This window comes from Cydia pomonella, chromosome 2 (assembly GCF_033807575.1).
Source record: "Cydia pomonella isolate Wapato2018A chromosome 2, ilCydPomo1, whole genome shotgun sequence".
NCBI lineage: Eukaryota > Metazoa > Arthropoda > Insecta > Lepidoptera > Tortricidae > Cydia > Cydia pomonella.
The window spans coordinates 20,887,265-20,905,187 of NC_084704.1; the positions used below are offsets into that span (position 1 = coordinate 20,887,265).

Below are 17,923 nucleotides of genomic sequence, written 5' to 3' on the forward strand. Positions count from 1 at the left end.
CTGCAGGAAGCTTGCCACTTGTTTATCTGTTTGTCCTACCCTGGATTAAGTTTCCGATGAAGTTATTGGATCCAGCACAGCTTTGTTTAACCATTATATTGCATAAATATATACATTGTGATATTTTATGGTTTAATGCGATTGCACGTTTGGTTAAGTAAGAATAAGTTATTAACCTTTTACCGAAGGGATATTTTTTGGTACCACTCATATATTGTGCTGTATTTTAAAAAAGATTGAAGCCGAGGATATGATTTTCCACACACATACTCAAGCGAGCGAGAAGCAGTCCCAACAGCTTTCTGAAAGTATTATCCGATAGATGCGACTGTCGAATATGGAGGCACCTGGTAGTTGTGACTGGGCGACCTGTACGTTGTTTTGTTACTTTTTAGTTTAGTTTAGTTGTAATTAGTAAATACTAACACTAGTTATTAGGTACGTAGCTTAGATAAACTAACAAAATCTATGGATTGTAAAGATCTGAAATAAATGATAATTTAATTTAATTTAATTTTACACATTACACGCCACGCAAATCAAACCAAAATATATGGAACACTTTTCATATGTGGGTAATTGCTGAGCCACATACGTTAGTCAGTTCGTTTTTTCATATGTATACTTACCGCATTATGTATTCGACATACCTTGAAACGCCGAGAGATCCTAAATTTGTCAATAATAATACTTCTATTATTTTAGGTTTATTACTGTAAAAAAAAATACAATGATATGTAATACAATATTTAAATCTACTAATTACGGGAAAATGAATAGCAAAAACGCATTACAAAAGTAACAAAAGTAATGGATGGCTAGAGCCAGTTGAATGTAATAAGTATTCTTGGAATTAAGATTAAATTTGGCAACTATTCGTTACTATTATCATATAATATATTTTACAGTACATATGGTGCTACTTTCCCGCACGCGTGCGAGAATGAGCATTTTCCATGCATATGTCGAAACTTTAAAGAGCCATATGTGCTGTAAAACGTTGTACAATACACGTGCGAATAGGTAATTCGCAACTCGTGTCGATTTAAATACTCCCTTCGGTCATGTTCTAATTTATCACCACTCGTTGCGAATTTCCTATCTATAATTTCCTTTCCTATCCTTCTGCACTTGTATCGTAAATAACTAATAGTCAATGTTGGTAAATTTACACAAGTCAAAATCTAAATCAAAATGTTCTTATTGTTTTATTTACTGGTTATTACTAAAGCAAACAAAAATCTGGCTATTTGAGATTAACCCCCTTATTCATAAAATTTAGCAAACGTTAAATTATGTCCCTTTCACAGAATGACAAAATGACAGATAAGGACAAACAATTAATTAGATTTTAAACGTCATCATTTCATAGACATTTACGTTTATAACACTTCCACGCTCTGTGCTATCAAACTCGCTGCAGAATTAATTTGACCGACTCTATCAGGGTTTGTTAGACTTGAAAAGTGTTCATGAAGAACGCCATTATATTTATTGTAAGCGGGAATAATTTTCTAATATATATTTCTTAAATTACATAAATAATAATGTAATTCACATATTAGATACATTAATAATTTACACTAAATGCCTTTTATAACCTTCTTACATACTAAGTTTCGAAATAGAGGGTGTATTATTTCATTATCACAGTCACTCACACATCAAAAGGACAGGCGGAGTGAAAAATTGAAGGGAAAGTAATTCCTTAATGCCTCGTAATGTACATGAGGCAAAGTTAAATGGGACGCTTCGCCCAGAGCCATATTGTTTGCTTCTACTCTGTCACCAACATCCGTGTCGTACCTTGTTTGCCGACATACTCATGTCAAAGAGCTAATCTTGGTGTGAATATTTACTTCCACAGATTGAAGATTTTGTACATTTATTTCTGAGTTTCGTGGTTCGACAGTGAACATGGTCAATTGGTATTAGAATGAGGAGTCATATGATTTACTCGTAGGTATGCAAAATTACAATTTTGATAGGTACTTCGGTTTACAGATTCTTTATTCTCATAAGAATTTGTACAATTCACTTAAAATGAGAACTTAAATATATTCATTTTATTTACATATTCCATGTCACAAAAGGAGCGATAGACACTGATTACAATTACAATAAGCACTTGTTATTATTTTGCCGGTAAGTATGTTTAAGTATTTGTATTAGGGGGTAGGTAAGTGGACAACAGTGCGCGTAATACTCGTACGTAGATCGCTGACGAGAAAACATAGAATGGGCGCGACTAGATGACTACATCGTAATATTTGTATTTTAATGCGAGGTGGGCTCATTCAAATTAGTGCAGCTTTGGTTTCAGATTCACATTAAACGTACTTTGTTTCGTTTAACCTTTTAAAAAGTGCCTGTGACATAATCGGACAGACAGACGGACATGACGAATCTATAAGGGTTCTGTTTTTTGCCATTTGGCTACGGAACCCTAAAAATGTAAGTAGGTGCTAGTTTTAGTACGTACACAAAATTACAATTACAATTTTGATATGAAGTAAGTTTTGTTTTTAACACGGGGTGTGCTCATTTAGATTTGAGAAGTTATAAACTCACATTTCTGTCATATGAGCTTTATGTTATCTTGAAATAGGTAGTACTGACTATGTAAAGCTTCAGTTGATGGGTTTTCATTGTAAACGAGTGTCATTTCTAAAGCGCACGGTCGTTTTATGCGATGAATACAGGGTTAAACGCGATGCGTTTGCCGCACACCATTTTACATCAGAACCCCTAGTGTAAATTTATTCGATAGCGTAACGTGACGTACGCGTTTGCGTTAAGTCTCATTTTATATGGGATTTTGAGTTTCCAAAACGTCCCGCTTGGCCCGCTGTTTCTAAATCCCATACAAAATGACAACGCAAACGCGTACGTCACGTTACGCAATCGAATAAATTTACACTAGGGGTTCAGATAATCTAATGACAATACATTGTTTTACGCTGTGAACGCAGCGGTAAGCGCATTGTAATTTTTTAACGCTGCGTTTATCGCATAACACAACCGTGCACTTTAAGTTTTCTATTTTTAGATCAACATATATGACCGATTATTCGTTATTTTATTAAGTGCTATCCACTAGTTCACTTGATAAAAAATAAATAAACAAAATTTAAATCGGATGCTGGATAAAAAATTGTTTGACATTATTTGTATCCATTGTATGACATTATTTGGCCATTATTTTAGTGTCTCTTTTTGCAGAACCAGAAACGGAAATACTGGGTGGACCGGATTTATTTATCTACGCTGGCTCCACCATAAATCTGACATGTATAGTCAAGCACACACCAGAGCCCCCGAACACAATTAATTGGACTCACAGAGGCAAGGTAAGACAGGTTAAGGACCGTGCTCCATCTTAGCATCCTGTCGCTTTGAGTAGTTGGACGATTTCGTTTGATGGATAATATGAGTAATGTGCGTATCAAGTAAACTAATTTCAGTGATTTGTAATAATGATGCAGATAATTTTATTTCTATTATTAAATGGATATAAAGATATAATCGAATGTGTGAATGGCAAAAAATTTGCACATAGTTAAGGACCTATAATTAGTCAAAAGTTAATTGATCCGATTGTGTTACGATAGTTACACACACACACAGTAGTTAGTATACTATCGACTTATATATGTATGAAACAAATACAGTAAATACAATACAATCTACATTGGTAATTTTCGTAATACCGTTGAATCAATTAACTTAAGACTAATTATTGCTTCTTAACTGGGCTTAATTATGTACATTTTTATTGCAAATCACTCTAATAACGATCGACGTTACTCATGAACACTTGTGAAACCTAAACAAACCGTTGATATTAGTTTGTCTCTATCCGGCATTTTGTCATTTTTCTGTGTTAGAAAGAGACAAAATTTAACAGACGTTTGTAAGAGGTTGCTAAGTTATGAATAAGGAGAATGCAAAGTTTTAATTGCGGAAGTTAGCTGTCTTATACCATATATATTTATACCATAAATAAAAAACTGGCCAAGTGAGAATCGGACTCGCGCACGTAGGGTTCCGTACCATTATCTAAAAATCACTCTTTTGTATAATAATAAAAATAATAAATAAATATTATAGGACATTATTACACAAATTGACTAAGCCCCGCGGTAAGCTCAATAAGGCTTGTGTTGAGGGTACTTAGACAACGATATATATAATATATGAATATTTATAAATACTTAAATACATAGAAAACACCCATGACTCAGGAACAAATATCCATGCTGATCACACGAATAAATGCCCTTACCAGGATTTGAACCCGGGACCATCGGCTTCGGAGGCAGGGTCACTACCCACTAGGCCAGACCGGTCGTCATACGTATGGGAGCCCCCTTCAATATTTATTTTATTCTGTTTTTAGTATTTGTTGTTATAGCAACGACAGAAATACATAATCTGTAGAAATTTCAACTGTCTAACTATCACGGTTCATGAGATACAGCTTTGTGACAGACGGACGGATGAACGGACAGCGGAGTCTCAGTAATAGGATCCCGTTTGACCCTTTGGGTACGGAACCCTAAAAAATAGGAAATATTTTTTAAGACAAAAATCTGACTTTAATGAGGGAGACCGGTGAAAGAAAGATTATTGTTGATTTTCGATTTCATACAATGAAATTAAAAAGACTGGTAAAATACCCGCAATAGGGTATTCGACTGTATCTATAATAAATTATTTCACACCATGCATGAAATAATAATAAAAATGGGTATTAGTTTGCTTAAAAGAGTTGAGCAGTACCCTCAATTCCCCATGGAATCCATCATCAGAATTCAACCTTGGCAAAAATGTGCCTTGAAAACCTAACTGCTTCACAAACATGCGAAGAGAACAAATTGCCAAACGTGAACTAATAAGGCGCTGAATAGTTCCATTCTGTTCATCATCAGCAGTTCCGCTTCATCAAATGTCACTTCTACAAATGTAAATGCTTGATTTGATGATAAATATACTAAGATCACTATATATATGCCTTTAACATTTGAGGAGTTCCCTGGATCCCTCATGGACCCCATTGTCAGAACTCGAACTTAACAAAAATATGTCATAAAAATCAAATTTGCATCATAAACACAGCGAAGAGGACAAATCGCCAAACGTGAAATATGCGTCGTTGAAGATCATCATCAGTAGTTCCACTTCAACAAATCTCACTTTTTAAATGTCAATTCTTGATTTGTTGATGAAAATACAAAAATCACTATATGTATGCTCTTCACATTTGAAGAGTTCCCTCGATTCCTCATGGATCCCATCATCAGAACTGAGTTTTGACAAAAACGGGACCAATCTGTATATATATAGATTCAAGCAAAAAAATAATTATCAAAATCGGTTCAGAAATGACGGAGTTATGAAGTAACAAACATTAAAAAAAAACATCACATCAACCTCCTCCTTTTGAAATCTTGAAGTCGGTTAATATGCAACAAAAACTTGTAACCTGCCACAGCTTTAAAAAAAAAGTTATACCCATCAGCTTTCATAATAATAATTATCCAAGTTACAATGATCAAGAAAATATGATAATGATATGTAAATATTCTTATTTTAAAAATTCATTCGTTAGAATTACAAGTAGTAAGTACCTACACATTCATTATGCGGTCTAATTTAAGACTTTTTTATATGTTTATACTCCGGTTTACAAGAATTCCATAGCTGTAATAAATGGAACATTTCAACTAGATACATGCATGACTACATTTTACGAAGATTCTATGTAGTATTTAATTGGCAGGCTGGTAGAGTCAAAAGACCCATGTCGTACCTTATTACAGTGACAAACAACATGAAAGTTGCTAGAGACCACATACCTGTCACTGTGACAAGATATGTAATAGGTCACAAATTAAATATTTTGACATCTCAATAAATTAAACAAATCATTTGTTCTGCATAAAATGTGGTACATACGAGTAAGTTATTTACATGATTCAACATGATTACATAAATACTTTCTTCTGGTTGAATTAAGATTTTGTATAAGGTCCATTTCTATACACTTTAGTAAACTATAAAAATTACCAATCACTTGTCGCCACGCTCCCATAGAAAATACCAAAGGGGCACGGGACGCGGGGCGAGAGTCGCGCGACTATGTCTTTTGTCCTACATTTTTGTCTACTGAGATACTTACCAATTTTCATTAATTATGTACTCGTATTTAGGTAACTATTGTAGATGATTCGTAAAAAAAAGTATTATATACAATAGTGATATAATCAAGCTTTTCAATCTCGTACCTTACTTAGGCAACTCAGCAAGCTTCGTTGCCTAAACAAAGTACTACATAGTACTCGACTGAAAATCTCTCTATTGTATCGCGCTTGTATAAAATACTATTATTCAATTCCACGCACTCGTTTGATTAAAGCGCCAAAGTCAAGGGTTATAAAAGCGGCTTAAAAATACCTAGGCCAAGCGTTCATTTAAGTATTGTTAAAGTTCTAGATTTTTTTGGTAAAACTTTTGTTACTACACTTTAAAAGTATATGCCGTTTATTAGTTATGTGGACTAACAACAAACAAACGGAGCCGACCGAAATATCTAGTTAGTAAACGAATTCTAGTTGCCTCATCGATTGACGAATAAAACACAAAATACAGAAAGCCTGAACACTGTCCCGGCGGTTCAATTTGGTTGTAAGCCGAGTAACCAAACGCGTTCGACCATCATCACGCACGGCGAGGACGTCATTATATATTCCACGTCAGCCAATCCGATCCAAAACCCACATCTACCGATATTGCACGAAGCAATGAATAGTTGAAATGTGGCGAAATATCGTAAAAGCTTTTCGTGTGTATGTTAAATTTCATATCATATTTGTTTTACATTACAATAACTATTTAATTTATCATTCATATACTATTTGTTTTACATAGCATTGCAAAAATATAATTTACTAAACTTACTGGTTTTATGCCTTATTATTATAAAGGTATCGAAAAAAGGCACCAATAAATTAAATTACTATAGTTAGTTTTTTTAGCATTAGAAAAAAGATAAACGATTGACATGTCTTTTCATTAAACAACTCTTTTGAAAAATATGTAACAATTAATAATAACAATAAATAAATAATATAATAAATATTATAGGACATTATTACACAAATTGACTAAGTCCCACAGTAAGCTCAATAAGGCTTGTGTTGAGGGTACTTAGACAACGATATATATAATATATAAATATTTATTAAATACTTAAATACATAGAAAACACCCATGACTCAGGAACAAATATCCATGCTCATCACACGAATAAATGCCCTTACCAGGATTTGAACCCGGGACCATCGGCTTCGTAGGCGGGGTCACTACCCACTAGGCCAAACTGATCGTCGATTCGATCGATTATAAATCATATACGACTATTTACATACTTTTGCATTTATAAGTAATTTATACTAATTGCTACTGGTGTCGGATGAGGTCGCGCACTCGTGCTATTTTGCCACGGTGCACTCACTGATCCAGTACGGTGCGGAGCTATGGGGACGCTGTGCCGAGTGGGAGAGGATATTCTGTCTCCAGAAGCACGCGGTTAGGATAATCGCCCGGGTCCCGAACAACACCCCTGCACGATCCTATTTTAAAAAACTGGGGATACTGACTTTACCAGCAATAGTCATCTTGCAGGTGGCTGTGTATGTGAGGTCAAACCTAACAGCCTATAAAACCCATAGCATGGTACAGAAGTACAACACACGTAACGCCCACAAGCTCGTCGGCGTGGACTGTAAAATGGCCAAGTCCGCTATTTAAAATTTAGTTTATTGCAAAATTATATCAAGGACTGTTTTGTCTGACAGACGATAAACTTCGACTCTACACGCGGCGGTATATCGCTGGTGACTGAAAAAGGGACACACAGCAGCAGTAGGCTGCTAGTACAGTCAGCAAGGACGTCAGACGCAGGCGCGTATCAGTGCGCGCCGGACAACGCGCTGACTGCTTCAGCGAGAGTACATGTACTTACTGGTAAGTAAATTTATACATTTTCTTTTAATTTTTCAGTTATCAAAAAAGCACGACGATTCAAAATACATAGCCTGCCTCGAGTCTTGATGTATATTTCAAGAGTTACCCTTCTTTATTTTATTTGACTTTCAATAATTGATCGATCCAGGGAGCGAAGCAAAGCGAAGCAAAGCGAAGTTCTTACATTCAACTTGGAAAACAGTCGTCAGTGGGGGGAAAACTTTATCAAAACCTTTTCCCAATTAGAAAAAAGCTTATAAGATGTTACCGCGATACGATACCGATCTGTATTGACATTTGTTTAATCAAAAATCTCACTTTTAACACTGAACCGTTGGAGGTATTACAAAACCACGAGCATTAACCACACGAAAATAAAATAACTTCACGTACGTCAACGAAAGTTATGAATAAAATATGCTCCACCATCAATATTACAAACTTGTCGAAAAGAAGCTTATTTTTCTTCAATTTACTTTATTCGCACTTAAGCACTCGCACTACTTAATTTTAGACTATTATAGTACGAGTATGTTTACTATTCAGAATACCTATTTACTACAATTTTATTGACCTTAATAATGATATCAGACAGAATATTGTTCATCACTACATAATTCCACTAATTCAACCACAGTGGCACTATCAGGGCAAGATTTAAGCCCAGCAATCCAATACGAGTATACTTATCTCTAAATTTTTTTGCTGGTAAAACTCAACTTTAAAATCAATTTTGTAATGCGTGGTTCTCGACCTAACTCACACGAATTAAGAAGAAGAAGAAAATGGGCGCTAAGTTCTGTCGATAATGAGATAAGTAAGTTACCTTATTTAGGATAAATTGAGCTTAAGAATCTGGATTTTACATGGCTATTCTGAATATTTTGTAATCCTATAATTATATTGATGTTGTGTCCAAATCAGTAGTTCAAATAATTTGTGATAATTAATTTTATAAAATTTTCAAAAATAGGTCATAATTTCCCGTAATCGAAAGACACTTGGTACTTAGGTCAATAAAGAAGGTTCGATGACAGACTTTATCATTAAAACTCAACTCACCTTATCTCTATCATTTCGAACTTCTTAAAGAACGTCTCGTTCTATGTTGCATAGAAATGAAATTTTAAATTACTTTTCAGACGATTTCGTTAATATTACTTTTTATAAAACCGCTTTGATTGAAATCTCGCGGGCTTAGATTGATTTCAAAAAGCGAATTGAATTTTGTATTGGAAGTTATCAAAGTATTTATTAATACAGATTTGTCTTTTATAAGAAACTGTATTTGAAGTTACGCTTATGTTTAGTAAAAGTACATATTCATCGTTTTAACGACTCCTAAAAGTAAATGCTTATTAACAGCATACCGTAATAGTACATTATTGCAGAGGTCGCGAAAGAGCAAATCGTGGATGAGTTTCGACAAAGAAGACGAATCCACGTATTGCTGTTTCTGCCGAGGCATATAAAATGCTTTTCTGCAAAACATGCGAGGAAATAAGGTAAAATAATCATAATTTAAGCATCAATCAGCTCTGAAATCGAACCTTCACATCAAAAACGTCAAAAACAATTTCCCTCATTAATTATTTTTTTTAAATTTAAAGGCACAACTCAATTCGCCATTCAGTACCATTCCATTCAATATAAGCTGCATGTGCACGCACGAGATTATTAAAACAATATTAAAGGGTCGTCTAGACGCAGCCCGCGGCTATAATAATTGGCTGTTTACGTATTCTTAGTGTTTAAAAAGTAAAAAGGTTTGAATTTTTTTAATTTGTGTTTGACCATAATGATGAACTTCCCGTACTAATTTTACTACAATAAGGTGAACATTTCCAAGCATATTGAAGAGAAAAATATTTTCATCTTTATGTCTGACTTGTAAAATTATATATGATTACATTTTGAAATAAGAAACGTTGTAGTTTTGAGATCCCTTATCGAGCTCCAAGCACTTAAATTGTGGTTGAAAGACACAAGTCACTTAAGAATGGCTCACATTTCACCTTTCCGTGCTTTGGATTAATGCCGAGGGCGAACACCCAAATTTGCAAATTGCGGGCATCTTTCTCTAATACTCTAATCAAGCCTTAACTTGAGCAAAAGAGAAAGATGCCCGCAATTTGCGAACTTCGATGTTCGCAGTTGACCCCTCTAGCTCGTACAAAGGCCGGTTTCGACGATCTGCTGAGGGGTAATATACAATACAATTCCTCAAACTCCCAAAATAACCTTTTATATGTTACCGTATACTTACACCCGTTTTTATCGAAAACGCATTTTCCCTAGTTAAAACTAGTTCCGTATCGCGTTCTTAAACACGCGTTTCCTGAAGGGACTTAAAAGCACATGAGATGGAAATAACTTTGATCACAAGACAAGACTTTTCACATCAGCAGTGAGAACTTATTTGGAAGGTAAAAATGCAACCTGAAAAATTTAATCCTTTTTCATCACTATTTCACTCATATTTTCTTAAGGTATTTGAACAATTAAGTTTAATTACCGCAATAAAACATACTGAAAGAAATTGCAATAAAATAATACAAAAATAACGTACATCAAGTGATAGTTCAATCGACTATTTTTTTGAAAAAAAAAAACATTGTCGGATACTACTATTTGTCAACTATAGTGGAGATCATTAAAAGTAGAATTGCTTATTTTTCATCTCTCCTAATCGGAAAGTTCACCTTTCATAGGCTAATAGCCAGGTGGAAAATTGCATTTCCCACCCTAGGGTGGAAAGTATTTTATGATTTACTGAATAATATGGCATATACCGCCATATATGCCATATTATTCAGTTAATGCTCTCATACTAGCTTCCGCATTTTCAGACCAAGTAAGTAAGTAAATATTCTTTATTGCACCAACAATTATACATATAACATACATGTAAAACTACAAATAAATTTTAAAGGAAAATAGAATCAGGTAACAACAGGCGGTCTTATCGCTAAAAAGCAATCTCTTCCAGACAACCTTTAGTAAGCAGGAAATTGAGAACTCATACAAAAGTCAACAGGTGGTGCAAGGAGCTAAATATGGAGACAAGTATTATCGTAATTAAATATCAATTGCATTGCATTATTAAAAAAATGTACATATTGACGGTTAAGAGAATTAAGAACTGGAATTGGTGCCATTTATATTTTGATCGGAAAAAAAATAAAAAAACTATAGACAATCCGATCTTAAATTGGGATGAGTCTGAAATGGCCTTAATGTATACGCGCCTTAAAATAGTGAAATTGAATGAATGAATGTAATGTAATAATAATATTTTAAATATTGATCGTCATTTTTATACTGATTTATTATTAAACTAATTAGGAAAAGGTGGGAATACGTATCGGTACTAAATAAACTATTGGGACATTATTTGCTCTGGTTGAAAATTGATTTTTCAAGTGATTCGAGTGACTTAAACATAGAATTAACTCCTGAATCTGTTAAAGAAGAAGCATAAACAGTGGTTGATAATCTTTTACCTGCATGTTCAAAACAAAGATACTTACCTAAAGCCATATGAGCACTTCATGAATTGAAGAAGCGTTAAAACAGTAAAGTCGCTATCAGAAAACGTATTTTTGGCTTATTTCAGTGAAATGTCTAAATCATTACAACCTTCCACACTTTGGAGCAATTACTCTATGCTTAAATAAGTAATGAATACGAAGCATCAAGTGAATTTGAAAAACTTCACAAATTGAACAAAGTTTTTAAAACGACTATCTCAAAACTTTAAAAACAAAAAATCTAAGGGTTTTACTCCTCAAAAAAGAGAAATTCTTGAATGACCCTTCCGATGACATTTATTTAGCAACCAAGGTAGGTACCAAGTTTTGATAAAAAGTCGAAAAGTATAGTAGTAAGTCAGCCTACATTTTAACATGTTCTAATGAATAAATATTGCAGGTTGTTCTTATCTTTGGCATATGCGGCGCCTGTAGAAGCATCCAATTCTCACAAATTACTGTCCATGATGTCGAAAAACATAACGAGATAATACTAGTGAAACTGTTGAACATAAAAACCAAAATAGACCGTCAGTTTGTAGTACGTAAAGAATTTACAAGTTTAGTAGAAAAGTACGAAGCTCTCAGACCAGCAAACGTAAATACGGACCGATATTTTTTAAATGATCAACGTGGTAGATGTTTAAAGCAAGTAATTGGAAATAAATAACGACAAATTGCTTAATTCCTGAATTTGCTGAATGCAGAATTGTACACAGGACACTGTTTTCGCCACCCTACTCGCCGATTCTGGAGCTAGCATATCAACGAAACGGCACGGTGGTTGGAAATCAAGTACCGTCGCCGAGGGATACGTAGAGGACTCCGTCGAAAATAAATCTAAAATAGCGTCAAAAATAGTGTATCTCCTCAACCTGGTACTTCCCAAGATCCGGATCCAGTCCCTTATTTTTCGAGACAAAATACTCAGTTTGACGAGCAAAATGTGCCTGCATCTCTCAACATACAAGAGACCCAAGTGTCTCAGAAGATTTCTAATATAAATATGCCTGGCAAAACTATTAATTTGTCTTTTTAAAATTGTTCAAATTTCTCTGTAAACTTTAACTAATTCAATTTTCATCGTTGTTATGTCGTTTACCAATCTCTGTATGTGTCTATTAATAATTTGTTCTAAAGAAATATATCTATAAAAAACCTACTTTTTTTTTGTTCGACTTTCCTCATAGTCGAAATGAAGAGTAGAGTGTTTAACTCGGGTAAAAGTAACCATCTCACCCTCGAACTATTGGCCAAAATATCTCGGGTGATATGGTTCACTTTCCACCCTTGGATAACAATCTACTATTGTCTCTTTTTTTTTGCTAATGACGTGAAAGGTCCAAATATTTCGAACTTATTATTAAGCGAACGTAGCTATGCATTCAAACAAAAGGTCACTTGAATGTCATTTTATTTTTAAGCAGCTAATTACCCTTGTTCGAGCTGCTGAGTGAATAGGTTTGTTTCAAATCAACATTATATAATAATACATAAAGTCGGTTCTAGAGCTCTCCGGCCCCAGTCCCCAGTCCCAGTTAACCTAACATGGTCCTCCTCGTTTCACTCGTCGTCGCAACTACCTTTTGGCTCTGAGAAATTCCGTGAAAACTAGATTTCACCACTAAAAACGCGTTTTCACTAGTCAACATTTTTAATGATTAGCGAAAACTAGTTTTTATCGAGGCACTTTGCCCAAACTAGTTTTGACCGAAAAATCCCAGTTAAAACTAGTTTTTACCAAAGCACTTTTCGTAAACTGGTTTTGACCAGTGAAAACGCATTTTCACCGAGACGTAGCGGAATACTAGTTTTAACTAGAGACAGGTTTTTACGGTAATATATATACTTGCTTCGGCTCCGCGTTCCTACGCCTAATAGGGTCATCACACTATTATTGTTCTATATACCGAACACACAACTAATAATTAGAAAAATTACAAATTTAACCGTTTTATTAGCAATGTATGACAAGCATATTTTATTACCTTTTTTTCCCATTCGTTTGCAACTTCTTGCTTTATTACCTACTTACAAAGTCAGACTCAATTTTACTTTTTTTTTTTAAATTACCAGAAAACTGTGGAAAAGATATTGTGAGTATAACTCTTGGGCGTGTTCCCTTTTGTTGCCACCTCGTGAGTTCGAAACGAGAACAATTCCACAAAAGTTTAAGTTTTATTGAACTACGAAGTTTAAGTTTTATTTGCGCGTAACGGGCTTGAGCCACTATAACCCACTGTACCCAGCTATTTTCTACCAAGCCACTGTTCCCTCCTTGACCGTATCCGTGTCAACCCGCTTCATAGACATTGAACATTGAGATATAAAACATTTTTGTTGCAGGGGAAACACCAGCAGCGATGCAAGGCAGCGCCCAATGGCCAAGCAGGTTACGGCTACCTGTAGTTATCTTTATTAGTGTATCATTGTTTAAAGTGACTGTAATAGACTAAGTGAAGTGAGGTGAAATAAAATAGTCTTAGCCGCCAAAATTTATATTCTAAGTCTTTTTAAGTGTAAATACAGTTTTGTAAAAAGTAATACGTACAGGTAAACTTAAGGTTCTACCTAAGATTATGCGAGAAGATGTGAAACATCGAATCGTAAACGCAAAAACCAGTGTCAATGTTACAAATTTACTTAGAATCTAAAATATCAGGGTAAATTGTAAAATAAAATAATAACTGCTGAGTGCTTCATTTAAAGTACAACACATAGTACACGTTTTGTTTTAACACTTTACTCAAGACCAGTAGAAATGGGTACGATTTGCATGGAAGTACCAATTTAAGGAGTATAAGTACAATTTTCTCAATTCCTCTCTTTTTAATAAATAGGTCTGTTTAACTAGCATCTCAATTAATTTTAATCAGGCATCGAACCCTTGAAAAGAACGATCGACTAAATAACTTGCATCTAAATTGGTTGATTATATAATTATAATTTTTCGAAAAGTTTTTTTTTTGTATACTACCTAATAAATTATATATTTTCTAGCTATCAAAATCAATAGAACCTACTCGTACTTATAGTATTCTTGGATTGACTAGTGAATATACTGTAAATTGGATTGAATGTCTAATACTTGTAAGGATTTCTGTCAAATTGCTCTTAAGAATTCGAAATACGGTTACAAATTATTAATATGAGGAGAAAACAATAAATCAAACTGTAGTTAGTAAATAAGGATAATGGTAATTACCTACATTGTTCTCAAATTAAAGTTGATTCTGAATAAAACGATATACAATTATACCTACCTACTTATTCTGTGTTTTTTTATTTATTGAAGAACAAAGTTCAAATCCATCAAATGAGACATACCGAGGAGAAATGTGAAATGAAACATTATTGTTATGAATATGTATGTAAGTAGTAGCTAGTCCATGGCTGATCCTTTGAAGAAACAAACTGACAGGTATAATAATAATTTCAAAAACCGGTTGCTTTTAAGCACAGGTACAAAGCTGACCCAAATTTTGTAGGACCTGAGTAAACGTCAAAACGTGAATCAAAAGTATATGTTACATTAGTTTTCTTACTAAAACGCTTATTATTTTCGTAGTAACAATAGTTGTCGCGACGACCGAAAAATATAACGCTCAACGATTTTTATGGAATATTATGAACGGAACTCTATTTTTAACTCCTTCTGCAAGCACTAGACCAGTCGCGCCCTAGTTTGAAACACATTTACTCTCTTTGGGGTCCACTGGGCCCAGTAATTTAAGTAACTATAAAATGAAAACTATTTAAAGACAATGGTTATACACATGATATTCCTTTAATTATATTATAAAGCATTCATTAAATAATAATGAATAGTTTTAATTAGCGAATATTTTCAAAATATTCGCTAATCTAAATCTATAAATGACATTTTTAACTTTTTTTAGCGCTTTGTAATGTAAATAACTTTCAGATCTCTTTATTCCCCTATTTATAAACTAATTTTTCTTAAACTTAGAATTGTTTCATCAAAAATGGCTAATTAAAACATAATCCGTAAATGCACTCACAACTTCTCCTATTGGAGAATCTCCTAAATTAAAATTATTGGAAATAACAAAAGTGTCTAATTTTCCAGTTTTAAATAACTAAAAAACGGTACATGTCAAGGTTATTTTTTTGTTATTATGGTTCATAGCAAATTGCAAACTATTATTTTATATTAATTATATAAAACTTCCCATACGTACGTGGTTGTAATACGCGTTGGAGGCCAAGACACACTTTGGGTCGCTGCGCCAGAGGAGTAAGTAAGTATATAAAACTTCACATTCTAATTAGATGCTTCTATTGAGTCAGTTTTGCACCTAACTACTAATATTATTTGCAAAACAGACCCATAAGTGTAAGAAAGAAAGAAAGCAGTTCGGTCCTTTTTATATGTGTGCTACCTGGGAAGATTTAAAATACAACGTACGAGTATTACAAAGCGACAGAACTTAGAGCTAGGTCAAGCCAGCGCCTCGCCGGCGGCGCTCACGGTCGAAAGGAGCCAATCGAAACCTAGTCCAATGGAAAAGTGCTCTGATAGGGTGTCCATTTACCAGGTTTCCAGAAAGGACAGGCGTGAAATGAATGAGAAGTGTTCATGCTACATAGGTAGACGGACTGTCGTAAATTGTTCTCGTTGTAACAGAATTTAAAAAATCGGGAGATGCAAAAAAGGCTTCTTATATTTATGTCCAATATAGTCAGTGGTATGAACAAAATCGTTGCAGCTGTAACGTTAAACATCAAATACCTAATCTATTTATGTGTACGTAACATATCGAAATGCGTTTTCGATCAAAATAAGGATCTGAAATTACTTAGGAACTTTAAGATCACTATGCAAATCAATAATGTCGACACAAAATGTATCTTAGGTACAAAATTATAAAAAAAAATCTAAAAATATTTTTCTCTTGGGGTCACTAGCCCAGTACTCTAAATCTAGTACCAATTTCATAATCTTTAAAACTAAAAAGAGACACGTGAGCCGTTTGGAAAGTTTCGAATTTTTTAAATCTGATATGATTTTTTTCGGACTTATTTTCTTGACTTATTTTTCTCAAAATTATCTGGCAAGGCTAGCAGAGCTTCGCTCAAAACACTCTTTCTCTTTTTCAATTGCACGTTTTTGGCAAATCGCAAGCTCACAGTTCGGGGCGAAGTCCTAGTTCTATTAACATAAATATACAATACAAAATATGTTTTCTGAGGGATTGTATCATTTCCTGTAAATATTTGTATTAAAAATGTTCGCCGTAAATGTGGAAATCAATACCATAAATTAAACTACAGACCACTAAGCACGTGCTGATGTGTAAGTGATAAACGGTGTCTAAGAGATTGTATTTATTTGTAAACCAGTGCGCGATAATAATTTATTACACTAAAACATTTGCTTAACGCGACTGTTTTTTGTTTCTTCATATTATCCAATGTAATGAAAATAAGTTGTATAGTTAAAAATAGATAAACTTTAGGCATAATTTCGCATTTTGCGAACCCGTAAGATAAGCAGCATTGTTTTCTTACCACTTTATTATTTGAGAAATATTTATTAATATCCCTTACTTTATTTACGTTGAAGTCTTCACCCACTTTTTATATGCTCAAAAAACCTTCAAATGTGTTTGTTTTGGAATAAGAGTATGGTTTGTTCTGTAGCATGTTGGAGATTTGAACCAATAGTCTGAAGATAAATATGTAAAATTTTGTGACACGGGTAATTTACGGGGGGTTTGTGGAACAATTACCTTATTTATACAAATTTCCCAGTCGCACGCTCTTACCGCTAGGCAGCGCTTACTGGGAAATTTACCATATTTATACAAACGATAAGAGCGTGCGACTTTCAATCCGGAGGGAGCGGGTTCAAACCCCAGCTCGTACCAATGAGTTTTTAGGAACTTATGTACGAAATATCATTTGATATTTACCAGTCGATTTTCGGTGAAGGAAAAAATCGCGGGGAAACCGGACTAATCCCAATAAGGCCTAGTTTACCCTCTGGATTGGAAGGTCAGATGGCAGTCGCTTTCGTAAAACTAGTGCCTACACCAATTCAGGGGATTAGTTGTCAAGCGGACCCCAGGCTTCCATAAGCCTGATGATACAAATTTCTTAGTACAATTTTGTAAATTTGAAGATAATATATTTACTTGTATTAAATACGTCAATTTTATTTGTCACTTGTAAGTTATAAAATGTAGTGGTATATGCGAAGGTTACATCACTATTAATAATAATAATTAAGTTTTGTTTAATATATTGCAGCATTTTAAGTCTTAGAATTAACAATAACAAAAATAATTCTCCAGATTGTTTCTCCACGCATGATTGTAAATAAGTACCTCTTCAGTCTTCAT

At 34.0% G+C, this 17,923-nt stretch overlaps 1 protein-coding gene across 2 annotated transcripts in view; it reads left to right on the forward strand.

The window, feature by feature from the left end:
• Window positions 1-14,829, forward strand: part of LOC133534619 (hemicentin-2-like) — a 42,110-nt gene extending 27,281 nt beyond the window's left edge. For both annotated transcript variants that reach the window (XM_061873817.1, XM_061873818.1), the window contains exons 5-7: window positions 3,223-3,350; window positions 7,860-8,028; window positions 13,905-14,829. In XM_061873817.1, the coding sequence (XP_061729801.1) occupies window positions 3,223-3,350; window positions 7,860-8,028; window positions 13,905-14,014 (407 nt within the window). In that variant the 3' untranslated portion in view covers window positions 14,015-14,829. The remainder of the gene's footprint in view (window positions 1-3,222; window positions 3,351-7,859; window positions 8,029-13,904) is intronic.
• Window positions 14,830-17,923: the final 3,094 nt, after the last annotated feature.